General features: G+C 35.9%; 2 protein-coding genes across 2 annotated transcripts; one reads left to right on the forward strand and one right to left on the reverse strand.

Annotated features, from left to right (window-relative positions):
- Positions 1–21: 21 nt before the first annotated feature.
- On the forward strand, positions 22–8,722 carry LOC113672237 (solute carrier family 35 member E2A). Its single transcript, XM_027188526.2, has 8 exons — positions 22–163; positions 1,176–1,708; positions 2,270–2,385; positions 3,781–3,913; positions 4,575–4,625; positions 5,284–5,353; positions 6,333–6,466; positions 6,843–8,722. The coding sequence occupies exons 2-8, from the start codon at positions 1,317–1,319 to the stop codon at positions 7,033–7,035; spliced, it is 1,089 nt and encodes a 362-aa protein (XP_027044327.2). The 5' UTR covers positions 22–163; positions 1,176–1,316; the 3' UTR covers positions 7,036–8,722.
- LOC113672240 (mitochondrial inner membrane subdomain organizer 1) lies at positions 8,515–15,112 on the reverse strand. Its single transcript, XM_027188529.2, has 5 exons — positions 14,949–15,112; positions 13,302–13,361; positions 12,352–12,505; positions 11,556–11,722; positions 8,515–10,125 (listed from the first exon to the last, which is right to left on the reverse strand). The coding sequence occupies exons 1-5, from the start codon at positions 15,045–15,047 to the stop codon at positions 9,829–9,831; spliced, it is 777 nt and encodes a 258-aa protein (XP_027044330.2). The 5' UTR covers positions 15,048–15,112; the 3' UTR covers positions 8,515–9,828.
- Between the last annotated feature and the right edge of the window lie 30 nt (positions 15,113–15,142).

A 15,142-nucleotide genomic window follows, 5' to 3' on the forward strand; every position in this document is an offset into this window, starting at 1 on the left:
TTCATTTCCGGTATTTGAAGTAGTATTGGCTTGGAGAGATTCTGCTGACTAATCGGAGAAAAAGTGGTTAGGTGAGATTTCGCGGGTGCACTCGTGATCAAACTCAATGCTATATTGTTATATTTTGCTGACCAAAAGAGCGAAGATCACTTTAGAGATATCGGTAAGGGAACATTTTATGACTACATAACGACAATCTACTGTTCCTCACACAGCGTCTGCAATATTCTCGCGGCTGTGTTGACTTTATTAGGATACTGGCAGCTGCGTGCGGGCGAGTTATTCATTGTTCCAGCGAACATCTAAAGACCATAACACAAAATATATATCGGGTTTCGTGCTAACGGCGGATTTCATAACTGCAACTTGTAAAAATCGTTTAAAAATTTGAAAAGCTCCATCGTCAAGCAATTTCTTACTCCCTTTGATCGCCAGCTCTTTGTACGTTAACTTAATAATTCATAAACGTAGAAAAATGAGATTCTCATTGCTGGGACAACCACTTCACAAGTTTTTCAATTTCTGTAAACATTTTGAGCTGAAGAAAAATGTTCATTCTGTTGCAATCAATGCCCAGCGAAAAATCCTGGAGTTTGATCTTTTTTTCGGCAATTAGGGAAGTGGTGATTGTTCCTGCCCCTTTCAAATGTGTAGTCTCGTAGTCTCCGTAAATATCACCTTTCATGAATAATGTAGGGAGGTCTATGTACCGTTTTCTCTTGTAATCAAAACATTTGCCTAGCATCATCTCTAAATTTTTCCATGAACAAGCCCTTTGGGTAAATTTTTAAAAATGATGGTGAAATATTTTCTTAGCTGTTAGAGGTTATCACCAGAGGGTGGCAAATGGTTTAAACGGGACGTGTGATTACGCCCAAAATTAATATGTGACCTGTAAATTTTACAGAAAGGCAAGGTAAGGTGAGATTTGAAGTTTTCCTCTTTAAATTCTTGATGGGTGAAATACTGTGTAAAGTACATGAACATGTGATTCTTGAATTTTTCTAAAATTTCAATTTAAAATGGGATTAGGACCTCCTCTTGCTACCCTCTACTAGGGCACTCTAAGAATGGCATTTTTTAAATCAATGTACAGAGTAAATGTTTTTTGCCCAAGTTCCTATTGGCTGTAAACTCCCAACCATGCATAGAGTAATATTTGCCTTTTGTTACAGCTATGACTTTCTGTTGAAAAATCTTGGCTCTGGATGGAAGCACTCTGGAAGACCAAAGCTGCATGTGGAGGGTTTGAGTGCATCATGCAGATATCTAGATCTTTTGGTTCATTTTCATTGGAAAGAACTTTAATCTGTTAGATGGTCTCTCATCTGACCCAAGCTGGCTCCAGCATGGCTCCAATAATTGGACAAACAAAGAAAATTCATGATGGTGTTTCGCACTCTCCTTCATCACCAAGACAACAGAGAACATTTACATTTGAGTTAAAGGAGACATTTGTGCGACAAACTGTAATGATGTCTCTTTGGTACCTTTTTAGTTTTGGTTCAATTATATCAAACAAGTACATCTTGTCAACATTAGATGGTGATGCCAGCCTACTTGGTGAGACCCAAATGGTGTGTTCTGTACTATTTGGAGCAGTCAAGATGTATCTACCCTGCTGCTTGTTCCATCGGACTTCAGGCCATCACCAAGATGGCCCTAAATTTCATTTTTTTCGTAACATGGCAATTTTAGGTTGGATGAGGTGAAATTATTATTCATTACTTTTATGTTCCAATTAAATTATTACTGGTATAATTGATAAATAACAAATCATAAGTCAAAATGGGCTGAAATCACGTTAGCATGAAATTCATTTTATCAGAGTTTCCAAAAGGTGATCTGGAAAATGCAAAATTCTGGTCAGAATACTGGGTGGCATTTGTCATTCTGTTTGGAATGTTTTGTCATTTAGGGCAAATGGTTTATCCTGTTCAGTTTTTTCAGACTTTCTTTTAAAAACAAAATTGATCAGAAATGTTCACAACTCAGTTTTTTCTTCATTATATTGAAGCAAATTAGACAGGCAGAGTCCAAAATTAACTATTTTGCTCAGGGGCTAAATGGAGACTGGGTAAACACTTTTGTTTCAATTATTCATTGATCCAATACCAAATTATACAAATTAACAGTGAGGAGAATTACTTATGAGATCTTGGGAGTGAAGGGTTAAATGCTTTGCTTGTGATCAAATCCTAACTCCAGATCAAGTTAGAATCAGATGAAAAGTAATAAAGCCTGTCTGTCTTTTTTTCCCCTTTTATAGGTTTGCTACCATAGTGTGTTCTCTCATTACTTTGAAGTATGTAGCTGTTTCTTTCTCTGAAACCATAAAATCTTCAGCTCCAATTTTCACAGCAATTATAGCTTGGCTTATGTTAGGTGAGTATGAAAAATAAAATTTGTGATCCAAAAGACTTCCCTTACTTCCTCTTGCTTATCATCTTCCTTCTTGAGGGATATTTCTCTCCTTTCCAGCCTTCCCTTACATTAAAATTGAAGATGACAGTCAATAATTTCATAAAGAGATATCATAAAATTCCGAAAATAAGCCCCACCATGTATAAGCACCTTCATATAGAAGCCTCCCAAATCTGAAACACAAAAGATACCTCCTATAACAAGCCTCCAAATACAAGCCCCCGGGGGCTTGTACTTGGAAATTATCCTCATTAATACAAACCAAAGCAAACTAAACATAATCACCACTATCAGGAAGTCTTTTTTAGTCATAAAAGAATTATTCCATGCACTGAAGCAATGTGGTCAACAAGTGTTGAAGTTTATTGTCTTTTACAAGGTTCACTCTTCACTCACGCTTTGAATTCCTTTGGTCCATAGACAAAGTATTTGCAAGGAAGTGCAATCCCACCACCCTGAACCCAAACTCCCTCGATTGCTCCTCAAATGATATGAGCTTTCATAGTTAACATGAACTTTGAGCCTGAACTATGTTACCATTTTTACTGTATTTCTGCTCTAATAAAGTTTATTGCCATTGTGTTTGAACTTGGCATTTTCAGTGTGATTAATTTGTGATGAATTTCTAGCCAAAATCCTAATATTACCAGTTGCATATTCAAACAATTTTGGCACAAATTTCCCTCCAATTATAAGCCCAGTCAATTTTGAAATGCAAATTTCCCTCCTATAATAAGCCCCTCTGAATATATAAGCCCCTTCCAAAAATAAGCCCCTCAAAAAGGTCCTTTGAAAAATATAAGCTCCGGGGCTTATTTTTAGAATTTTACAGTATTATGCATGCACCCTCCAGATTCACTCCAGGGCCCAGTTGTTCGAAGGCCGATTAGCGCTAACCCAGGGTTAAATTTTAATCTGCGTTTCTTTATTCCTTTACTCAAAAGCCTTTTTGGGAAAATTTTCAGTGTCCTTTTTGAAGCATCAAGTAGTCATACTCTAAACAAAAAGAATTCGACTGAGTTTTCTTGTAAAGCTTTTAGATCTGAAATCGGATTTCACACTAACCCTGGGTTATCTTAACCCAGCTTTGAACAACCCGGCCCAGTAATATAGGCTGGCAAGGGACCTTTTAGAGGTCTTTAAACTTGTATACTCTTGACTTTTGGTGACAAATTTTTACTGGAAAATGGCATATTTCGAGAAGACCAATAAAAACCCTTATTAATAACCATGTTCCCTTAAGTAACAAACTTCTTCAAGGATGTGAATGGATGTCTCACTTACCCAAAAAACTCCAGAAATCTGGATATAAAAAGAAACTTCTTTTTCATTTTTTTGTATTGTTTGTTTTTATAGGTGACAAATCAAGTGTATTTGTGAATCTGTCTCTTCTTCCAATCATGGCTGGTCTGTCACTTTGTACTGCTTCAGAGCTCAGCTTCAACATGGTTGGATTTATATCTGCTCTTCTAAATAATGTCATGGATTGGTGAGTTGGAGAGTTGAATAATGTTATGGATTGGTGGTAGCATGAACTAGACTTTTTTAAACTATGTGAAGAGATGTAATTCCTTTTTAGGGTGTTTTTTGTTGTGTGAATATTGCACACTTTTGACAGTAACAAATTTTGATCTCAAACATTTTTTTTTACTGTGATGTAGTGCTCAGCTCCTTCCTTCCCACTTCTTGTTTATGTATCTAACTTTAAACTGTTTAACCCCTTAACTCCCAAGATATCATTAGTAATTATTCTCCTTACTGTCTGCCATACAATTCATATGTTAGTTAGGAGAATTTGGAATTGGATCAACCAATAATCCCCTAATTGATATTTGTCTTTATTCTCACTACTTGTCTGCTTAATATTGTTCTGATAGTGTAAGGAGAAATTCTGTCTAGGTCACTCCAGTGGGACTTAAAGGGTTAATTTTTTTGAAGAAAAAAAAGTTTTATTACTTAGCATATATGTGATAGCCACAAGCTGGAGGTGATTTAACTTTTACAAGGTTTCAGCTCAAGAAGCCTTTTAAAAAGATTATGATGATTATTGTGAATTTAGATATTATTTGGTGAATATTAAGAATTCTGAAATTTTGTAATTTTTTCCAGTTAATAAGTTAAAATAATTGTTTTTCTCATTTACTCGATAGTTTTCAGAATGTGTTTTCAAAGAAGCTTCTAAGTAGTGATCATCCCTACAGGTAAGCCAAAGTGTCAAATGACTTATTCTTTCCATCAATGAAAGTGTTCAGGAGTTGTTTACCTCCCCACCCCCTCCTTCACTCACAATTGCATGAAGAAAATCACTCAGTTTAGTAGTAATAAGCAATCCTATTATTGCAAGAATTCTTGGCGTGGGGGTCTGGACCTTCTTGATCTGCCACTGCATTTGATTACTGCTGTTCCTGGATTCTTTCCTTTTTTTTCTCGGATTGGTCTTAAATTATTAACATCAAGCTTCCTCCCCCATTCCAAGGTGATAGCTTTTATTTCTGTAGAAAATTGATGGATAATTTGAGCACAGTTAAGGGTAATCTGAGCTTTCTAGTCTTGTGCAAAGGAGTGGGTTATTGACATATGGGTCACTGTGCTGTATGTGGCATTAGAGTGTCCAGATGCCTCCCTTTCAGTGATGTAAAAGCTTCCACAACATCACTTCTTGGAAACCATTCCAGTTTTTGAGCTCTGGGTGTTGCTAAAATTTTACCTGGGACACCTTTGTTGTGATTCTCATGGTGTGACAATTTGCCTGGAAAGGTCAGAAAGATATTTAGCTACAAGGTCTTAAAACTGTAGGTCCAACCATGTCCATTTGTTTAATTTTTCACTCTATTAATGAGGTTTCATTTGTTCTTTCAGTCCACCAGAACTTCAGTTTTATACCAGTGCTGCTGCAATTGCTGTTCAACTACCTTTCTGGTTTTTCCTGGTATAATTTACAAGTTTTCTTTTGTATTATATTAAAGGATCCTAGTCAACCATGCCTGTTTTGTGGATTTGTAGGAACAACAACAATTTTCCCAGCAATAATCTATGCAAATCAATGATTCAGAAATACTGAATCAAAATTAGGCAATAATAAATTTCAGTTGTAACTGAGATACAATGTATGTCTGCAAGGATTCATGAAGATTTAGAAGGCTACTGCAAGCAAAACAAACTAACAAACAACAAAGCAGGGGTGATGCCAAATTAAATAAAAATGGCAGATTACATGGTACATAAGCCAAATTTTATGCTTGGCTAGGATCCTTAAATCTGCACATCACTGATAACTATTTTGAGCTGACCACTTTATCTGAGCCTTTATGGTAACAAACATCTTGCAAATATTACAGCATGGACAAGGATATCACTAGGCTGACCATTCTTATTGCCTAGTATGTAAGCACAGTTCCAACTAAGATTTATTTGGCCTGCAAGCAATTTATCCTTGGAAGTGAGCTGCAATGTAAGCAACTGCATATAAAAAGCCTGAGAAAATTCAGGCTTTTGATGGTTAGTATTGATAAAGTATGGGTTTGAATGTCATTTAACCCTGAATTTTGCTTTTCAGGCTTCTTTTCTGCAACTGTTAAAATTACAGATCACCTGCAAGTATTGTAGCTCTACTTGTGAACGAGAATCTACAATCTTGTAATTTTTATGTTGAGTTCTTTTTTGAAGGAATTCAGATTGATCAACTCTTTAGTCTCCCATATCTAAATTGATTACAAATCATAATATTATTGTACCTCTTTCAAAATTTATTTTTTTCATCTGTTCCATCAAAGAAACTTATGTAGAAAATGTTGTAGAGCTGAAATGGAATGGATTGAAAATGAAACTCACATCTCTTTTGCAAATCCTAAGTGCAGATTATGTTGAATGCATGAACTAATTTTGTTTTGATCTTTCATGTCTTGTAGGAGTGGCCTGGGAAAATGAAGTTGACAGAGGATAGACATTTGATTTTTATGTTGCTGTTGAATGGATTTATGTTCTACATGCAAAGTCTTACAGCATTTGGACTGATGTCTTTGATTTCTCCTGTTACATTTAGGTGAGTAATTTTGTTCTTGATGAGAAAATCATTCTATTTTCACTATCATTGAGAATTACATCCTATGACCCTATCTGAGCATGGTAAAGCCTGGACAAGGCACACGTGGCGCACACACAAAAAATGGAAATAGCACATATCATTTAGCTGTTTTTTTTTTGTTTCATTTTTTTTTTTTTGTGACCAACAAAAAATCTTATGCTTTAAAAGTCGAGCCCACTTTAAGAGATACTTTGGATTTATCAAATAAGTTGATGGTGTAAATTGGTCACCATAGAGAGTTTCTAAAGCTGACTTTTCAAGCATTAGCCCTCAGTCAGATCTGTTACTTGAGATAGATGTATTTCTCATAACAATACTGTCTGTTTCTTTTTAGTGTCTCCAACACAGCAAAGAGAGCCTTGTTGATCTGGTTGTCTGTCTTAGTGTTTGGTAATGAGGTCACAACCCTTAGTGCCATAGGAACTATTATGGTGACATGTGGAGTCTTCTTATACCAAAGAGCCAAAAGTCATCAGAAAAAAGTCAAGGAAAAGGACAGAGAAGACATAGAACATGAGGAAGTCTAAACAAGAGGCTCAGTGTAGAACATGCTGAGAAATCCTGGCAATTGATTCAGCGTGTCTTATTTGATCAGGGTCTTGAGGTGCTGTTTAATGAGGCCCTGGTAGGCTTCTCTATTTAGATGGTGTGAGTGATTGTCAGAATTTGTTACCAAGACCCTTTACAGTGCTTTTAATATACCTTAGGCCAATGGAATAATGACAAGCAATCAGAGAGTAGGACTGAATTTTATATTCAAAAAAGTTCTTATCCCGCCAGTCATATTTTGCATAAAAAACAGTGAAATTTGAACTTGTTTGTTGACTTGTGGCATTCAATTATCTTCTGTGTTGTAACATGTTAGAATCAAGGAAGGTAAGATCCACCTGCCAACGCCACTTTAAAAAAGGAAACAAAATTCTGTTTTTGAGTCCAAATTTGTATATAAGGTTTGGTGAGAACAGATCCTTAGCACACAATTTTCATCAAAATAATAAATGTAACAAAGCAATATAACTGCCGGGTTAGGTTAAGGAAATTGTAAGAAAAAAAGTTATCCTTGCAGAAATAACTAGTGAATAATAAAATTGGGGAAATTTTTTAGCTTTAATTTACCTGCCTAACATGTACAATATAGATGTCTTTCTTAAGTTAACAAGCCAATAGGTCAAAATTAAATGTAGTCCTAAGACCCATTTAGTAATTAAAAAAAAAAAGGGTCCTGGTAACTAAACAGGCCTGTAAAGTTCTTCTGTTTTCATTCAAGGTAGGGGTTTTAAAAGTTTTGAAAATTATACTTCGAAACCATCACCTAAAGAAAAAAAATGGACTGGTTAGGGTACCAGAACCTGCTTATTTATTCTTCAAATCTTGATTATAAAATAAGGCTTCTGGTCCATTAAGTTACTGGGACTTTTGAGAAATGGGTCCCCAGACTGAACATTTTCAAAAGGATGAAGTGGTTCAAAAATGGTACCATTGTAAGTTTTTTTAAATTTTTTTCAAGACCACATACACCACAAGAAGCCCAATACATGGGGTAGTTGACAGATCAACTTATCACTTAGTAGTTACATGGTTTCTTACAATTCTTTGGTAAATCCATGCCTCTTAACCATTTCATTCCCAGATCTCATTAGTACTTTTCCTTGCTGTATGCTGTAAAATTCTCATGATATTAGTTTGGAGAATTTGGTATTGGCTCAAGTAATAATTCCCCCAATTGGTATTTTTCTTTATGCTCATTACTGCTTGATATTGTATTGATATCATAAGAATTCTGGCTTTGTCACTCATGAGAGTTAAAGGTTAAAGAATACACTAGTAAGTACTATTTAAATTGAGAGCACTATCAACTTGATGTAAATTCCCTTCATATATTTTTGATTACTGGTAAAGGTTTGTTTCGACTTTGATAAATTGCAAATGTCACAAAATCAACAAGTTCAAACCTATTTTGAAATATTTTTTAAAGTCTGCACCCCAGCTCCTTTCTTTTGGAATAATTTCTGTTTGAAACTTCATGTTTATTAAGTAGTAATCAGTATTTACCTCATTAAATGAAATATCATAGAAGCCTGTTGAAGAGGTGAAAAATGATGATATTGATAATTTTAATGACTAATTTATAGACTTAAGTGAGTAAGAAATACAGATGATATGTGTGAAGTTTATTTGAAATAAACAAAAATGACTCTCTGAATCCTCATTAAATGTTGGTTACTTAGTTTTTCTTTTGGTCATTAGAATCACAGGGGATGGTTTGAAAAAATAAGTTCCTCTAAAGCTCAAGATTTCATTAGTAATACTCCTTACTGTCTGCCATAAAATTCTCATCATGCTAGTTCTGAGATTTGATTCTGGATCAACCAGAAAATCCTCAAACCTTTATTTTTCTTTATTCTCATCACCTCTCTGATTTACATTGTACTGATATTGTAAGGAGAAATTCTGTCTTAGTCACTCATGGGAGGCAAAGGGTTTACAAGTTCTTGGTAATGTGGGATAGAGATAGCTAAGTTCATTTAGTGAGCCACTCACAATGAGTGTGACATGGGTAGAACATGTATAAAATACATAAAATAAGATGACTTTTACTATTCATTCATGGTATTTCTATGAACCCCATCAAATTCTTATTGATCAACCACTTACCCACTTAAATACAATCACCACAGGAAAAAAAATTAAAACAACAGATGCTTCTTTTCTTAGAGGCAGCATTTAAATAACATACTGTCTCATACTGTCAACTCAATTTATAACATAGCTAATAAATTTGTCTAATCAAATTCAATTGCTTGAGCATGCTTCATATTCCTATTGTGCACGCTCATGACGTCAGCAAACATCTCCCTCGAGAAAAAAATTTTCCATCAGGTTGAAAATGCTATAAAACAACTGGTTCATGCATCAGCTGTGGGGTCATTGAGATATGAAGCACTTAGGAAGTTTAGAGCACTCAAGAAGCTAGAGTTACTCTTGGCTATGCCTTGAGCAACTCTTGCGCATCTTTCATGCTCTCCAAACTTCCTGCGTGCTTCATATCTCGATGAACACACACTGAACCAATTGTTAATTTGCCTTAACATCATGTTAAGACTGACTCGGGGGTGGGTTGTTCCAAAACTGAACTCCACTGTGAGCAAAGCTTCTCTTTAGGGAAGCGGTGCAATGCTGGAGAAGAGTTAGTTTGTTCTCTGCCTCAATTTTTTAGGACAAACACAAGCATCCAGGTTGATGTGACAAAAAAATCTTGGTCAAAGATTCTTGTGCCATCAAAATATCCCAGTTCACTTTGTTAAGTTACTTTTTAAAAATTACTTCTCTTCATGGTTTGTTGCTTTCCTTGAAAAGAGACTTCTAACATATTGAAAAGCACTGAGTCCCCTCTTTATCCAGGAGATTGGAGAGGAAATTTTTTCCCAAAAGGCTTTTATTCTTGATGGCCTCTTCCAAATGCCAACACCTTTCTTTTCAGCAGATATTTCTGCCTTCAGGAGTTGTCTTTGAAGTTTTTGATAAACTGGACTGTTGACAAGTGTGGGAACATGACATGTGACTGCTACACCTTGATGCAGCAATTCTTGGTTTACACATATAGATGAAAACCAGTTCTGAAAACAGGCATCAACACAATTAACTGACATTGCATAATTATGCCTTTAGATTTTTAAAATGCCTGTGAAAGTAAAATGGCTTGAACCTATAAGGAAAAAAGCATCTTATCTACCCAGCCTAAATGCGAACAAAAACAGTGCAACAGCTTCTTTGCTTCTTCATGTGCAAACCAAATTAGACACCTTGACGGCAAAAACTCTCATCATTAAATAGTTTAAATAAAACCTGATTTGTACCAAGGGAATTCCCCTTCTCAGGCTCCTTTCTTGTCAAATTATTATTTTTTTCAAAACAAGTTCAGACTGAATATGAAAGCAGTTTCGCCATGATGAACACTACTTAACCCTTTACCAGCCTGATATCAGTATGCATATTCTCCATACTGTTGCCCATACATTTCCAAAGAGGCTGACAAGGAGAATTTTTTTCACAATCAAGAGCTACTTTAGTTAGTGATCATCTCCTATTCTCACTCATGATTTTCATGTTTGAATGAGGGATGATATAATAAGGAGAAATTAGATGCCAGTCACTCTTAGGGGCCAAAGGGTTAAGTAGTTGTGAAAAAAAGGCCTGATAAATAATTCAGGCCAGTATGGGATTTGAACCCAGAACCTCTGCGATACCAGTGCAGTGCTGTACCAACTGAGCTAACAAGCAAACCAGGAGCTGGTTAGTATTTTGGTTTGTAATAAACCTGTGAAGTGATAAATCAGTGACTGTGAATGTGAAAATCATTTATGTGAACTGTCATTTAAGAAATGAATATAAAGACAATCTTCCCAGTAATGAACTCTGCTTAAGCAGGCCTAATTTTCACCACTGCTTAAGTACTATTCATTACTGCAAAGATCACTTTCATATTCATCTATAAAACTGCAGAAAATGTATTGGATTTCCATATATTCAGGGTCATACATGTTCTGACTATTGGCTTGTTTATCTGAAATTCAACTTACTTTAAAATTAAAAAAAGACATTTCAAGACATTGTAATGTTTTGTCGTGTTTATATAGTGAATATTCATGAGTTTAGATGTACCACAAAGAACAATGGGATTGAGTGGACAGATCCATCATGGCTGCAAGTAAATGAATGATTGTCCTGTCTATTAAAATTTGTTGGTTCATCTTAGCTATCCTAAGTTATCTTTAAGAGAGAACTTTAACAGGTATGACAGCCACTGAGAGATAATTAAGAGCCTTTCTCAAGGGTTATGGCTACCTGTAATTACCAGTTGCCATCTTAACACAACTGCAAAACAATTTATTTGTTATGAAAAACCCTGTATACAAGTTGCCTGGGAGGAAAGTAGTCACACTAAAGTCACACAACTACAACAGCATAAGTTAGCACACTAACATAAAATGCACCATGGTGTAATAACTAATTTTGTGACCACACTAGGAGCAGGTAACATATCTACCTTTTTCTTGTACACCATGCAGTCCAATGTATGCTTTTTGGTTACTTGGAAAGGAGTAATTTTAACATCAGCTGACATCAGATGGCCTGAAAGCCATTGGTGCCCACCTTCCCTGAATTCCACACCTATAAGACTGATGGCTAGAAGACTGGATTGTTTTGAGGCCTCTAATGAAAAAGTACATAAAATGTTTTAAGTCTCTAAGTTCTTTTTGGGTCGAAAAGACATCTGGATATTCTCTCCATTATTCAAAAATTAGACTATCTGTAATTAGAAGGTTGGGATTGGAACTGGTGCCTCCTGGATATTAATTGGGTAGTGTTCCTAACTTAGCCATATGTTGGGAATACAATCATGTCCATGGTTATTTTCTGCTTTTATTTCCAAAATTCCTTTGATCGCAGCCAATCTGTAATGATCATTTCTTTACTTGAATGAGACTTATTACAGTCCAGCCTATAACCTGAAATTTAGAAAGAGTCACAAAGCTGATGTTTCTTCATTAGAGTGAATGAAAAATGGCTAGGCTCAAAACATCAGCTTTGTAACTCTTTACAGTGGCCAATTTAAGGTATCAACTCAGTTGATAATACCAAATTACCCTGCTATACTCTCACACTGATGCAGCACCACAGTTTCTTTAGAAACTTACAAGCTGAGGCAGTCTTACTCCTAAAAAAATCTTCTGAAATGATGAGACAAACTAGGATGGGCATCATGTGGATGTTTCTCTGACAAAAAATGACCTTCACTCATAGGGGAAAAAATTTATTCCTGTAGTAAATTGAGAACCAACCTGTATCAGATGAATATTTGAGTCTCCTGAGCAAAGGAATATGATAAACACCAAGAGTGTTGTCTGGCCTAACCTCGCATACATGGCCACGAAAGGTGATGTTCTTGGCAACAAATTCTTTTGGGATGTCAGAGACAACTTTAAAATGCCTAAACTAAGCAACAATGTCTCATTCAGTCTGGTTATAGTTCAAGCCCTTGTCTGAGCAAGGCAACCACTCAACCCTTTACACCCAAACATCAGTATACATTTTCTTCATACTGTCCTCAATACATTTCCTAAGGTGCTGACAAGGAGAATTTGTTTAACAATCAAAAGCTTCTTTAGCTGCTGATCATTTCCTATGTTTTCATGATCTCGACATTTGTTTTAGGGGGGGATACTGATGGGGGAAAATAGTTTCTAATCACTCTTCGGGGTTTGAGGGTTAGGAAAGAGCAAGGACACCAGCACTTAATGGTGCATGAATTTTTGGGTCTTGCATCACAAGAGAATACACTTGAGCTTTTTAGGCGCCTGTATGATGAAAGTCTTTCTCCACCGAAAAGTAATTTGAAGTTGGCATTTTATTTGGATTTGAAGAAAGAAAGGAAAAACATCAGGGTTTTCTGTAACTTTTACTGTGTGGGGTATTTATGTTAACCTTTTGACCCCTAAGAGAGACCAGCACTCAATTTCTCCTTACATTATCACCCCTGAATCACACATTCAGGTCACAAGAATAAAGAAAATGATCATCAACCAAAGGAGCTCTTGATTGTTAAACAAATTCTCCTTCTCAGCACCTAAGGAAATGTATAGAGAACAGTTGGGAGAATATACATTCTGATGTTAGGGTGTGAAGGGTTAAGTTCTTTGATAAACACTGTGTAGTTTCTACAATAGTATTATCCATTGGCTCTCACAAAGATTTTCTGATCCCTGCCTAATAATTATATCAGAACACTTACCACATATGTTCTCCTTGCAATCAGTATAATTCCAGCTCCAGCCAGAACCCAGGAAACATTCTGTGGAAAGCATATCTATGATTATTATATACTAATAATGTCACTTTCCTAGGGAAAAAAATTGAGAACAGGCTAGATCAGGCTAAAACTGCCAACTGCAGAGATCCTCCCTAAACAGGTAATTGCAATTTTGAAAACAAAGAGTAAATCACCAAGGAACGTTAATTTCACAAAATGTAGAATACTATTTGTGTACAATTAATATGTTCATATCCATATATATATACGTATATTGTTACTAGACCTCTTTGAATGCATTTACAACTGAAGGCATAGCCAGCCTCAAACTTACAATTTTTTTGCCCGCTTGACTTTTAGAACATGACTCTTGCAGATGTTGAAACTAAAATTGAACTTTCTTATGGAACAGGCCTACAACAAGTCCAAAAAGCTGGCTACACTCCTGACACCTGCATGTTTTTTAAAACATTCTGTAACATTCCTTTAAGGGTGACTTCAGAAGAATATAGAAAAGTACCTTAGAGCAATTCCATGTGTTACATTAATTAACTGATTAAGAGTCCCTGAGGCAGGGTTGTCATTCGAGAATGTAGTAGATGTATGATCTGAACTGATAAGCTGCTGAATTAAATTATGCCTGCATTTCAAGCATAGCATGTTGCAAAGCAACATTCCCTCCTTTGGGGGAAGGAGTGGGATATGGAGACATCTTCCCTCAAAAAAATTTGAAATTTGATACTCCCTGAGACATGACTCAAGCATTCCATGACATATGTTTATGTTTATTTGTATATCATAACAAACCAGTTTCCCTAATACTCCATTTTACAGTTGTGTACTTGGTTGGAAAGCCTTTGAACAGGAGGGAGGCTAAGGTTTACCTTGTTATGATGCAAACCTTGGGCTAAACTGCAGAATACGCAGCCACTTTGGTTCACCTCACTTACATGTGTCAGGAGGCTTTGAAGATCGAGGCATAACACAATAGATGCTATTCTTATTCAATGACATGTAAATGAGTGGCTGGGTATTCTGCAGTTACTCCAAACCTTGTTGCTTTTCAAGTGCAAATTACTTTGTTATCATGCTAACTAGATACTAGTCTCAATCACAACAAGGTCACCTTCAGCCTCACTCCAAATCAAAGGCTTGGCAACTTGGCAGTGGCCGTTCCTTGGCACTTCGTGAAAATGTGGCTCCAGTGTACTTATTTTCTGTCTTTGATCACAATTCACAAATAATCTGACAGTTAAGGGGATTTTGTCTCCTACCTGGTTCTAATGACAACCATATTTTAGTTTTCATTAAATGTAATTTAAATATTGTAAATTACTGACAATAAATAACACAACCCACACTAATCAAGTTAACAATTTAACTGAAGATGATCATTTGTAAAGTTGCTCTTATGTTTCCATGGGTTAATTGATGCACCAACACCGCTGGGAACGGACTTCATTAGTCTGTTTCACTGGAGTTATCATAAAATTGCTAAAATAGTGAGATAAATAAGTTTTGCATAGCTTAGATCTTTTTAATATCGTTTTATCGTGCATCTATAAAGTCAAGTGATCCAGGAAAAGAAAGAACGTTATAACCTTATTAAAACACCCTTTCTTTTCTCACCCTAAAACCTCTCAAATGGTTGTCGATAGAATCTGTGATCCTTGTCAAAATATCAACTTTATCGTCTTCATCGTGTTTTTCTCCCATTTCGACAGCCATATTTCCCGCTTTTGCGTGATTTCCGACAATTTCCGAAGAGAAAACGACATCTTTACATCGGAATCATCCCAAATTAGGGAATATCCGTGCACGTG

This window comes from Pocillopora damicornis, chromosome 8 (genome assembly GCF_964200805.1).
Source record: "Pocillopora damicornis chromosome 8, jaPocDami1.2, whole genome shotgun sequence".
Lineage (NCBI taxonomy): Eukaryota > Metazoa > Cnidaria > Anthozoa > Scleractinia > Pocilloporidae > Pocillopora > Pocillopora damicornis.

Coding starts and splice junctions, on each gene's coding strand:
- LOC113672237 (XM_027188526.2), top strand. CDS start 1,317: ATGGTCTCTCATCTGACCCAAGCTGGCTCCAGCATGGCTCCAATAATT. Junction 3,914..4,574: donor CTAAATAATGTCATGGATTG/GTGAGTTGGAGA, acceptor TTTACTCGATAG/TTTTCAGAATGTGTTTTCAA. Junction 5,354..6,332: donor TACCTTTCTGGTTTTTCCTG/GTATAATTTACA, acceptor CATGTCTTGTAG/GAGTGGCCTGGGAAAATGAA.
- LOC113672240 (XM_027188529.2), bottom strand. CDS start 15,047: ATGGCTGTCGAAATGGGAGAAAAACACGATGAAGACGATAAAGTTGAT. Junction 12,506..13,301: donor TTGCAAGGAGAACATATGTG/GTAAGTGTTCTG, acceptor ATTGTTGCTTAG/TTTAGGCATTTTAAAGTTGT. Junction 10,126..11,555: donor GCATGGTGTACAAGAAAAAG/GTAGATATGTTA, acceptor GCCTGTTTTCAG/AACTGGTTTTCATCTATATG.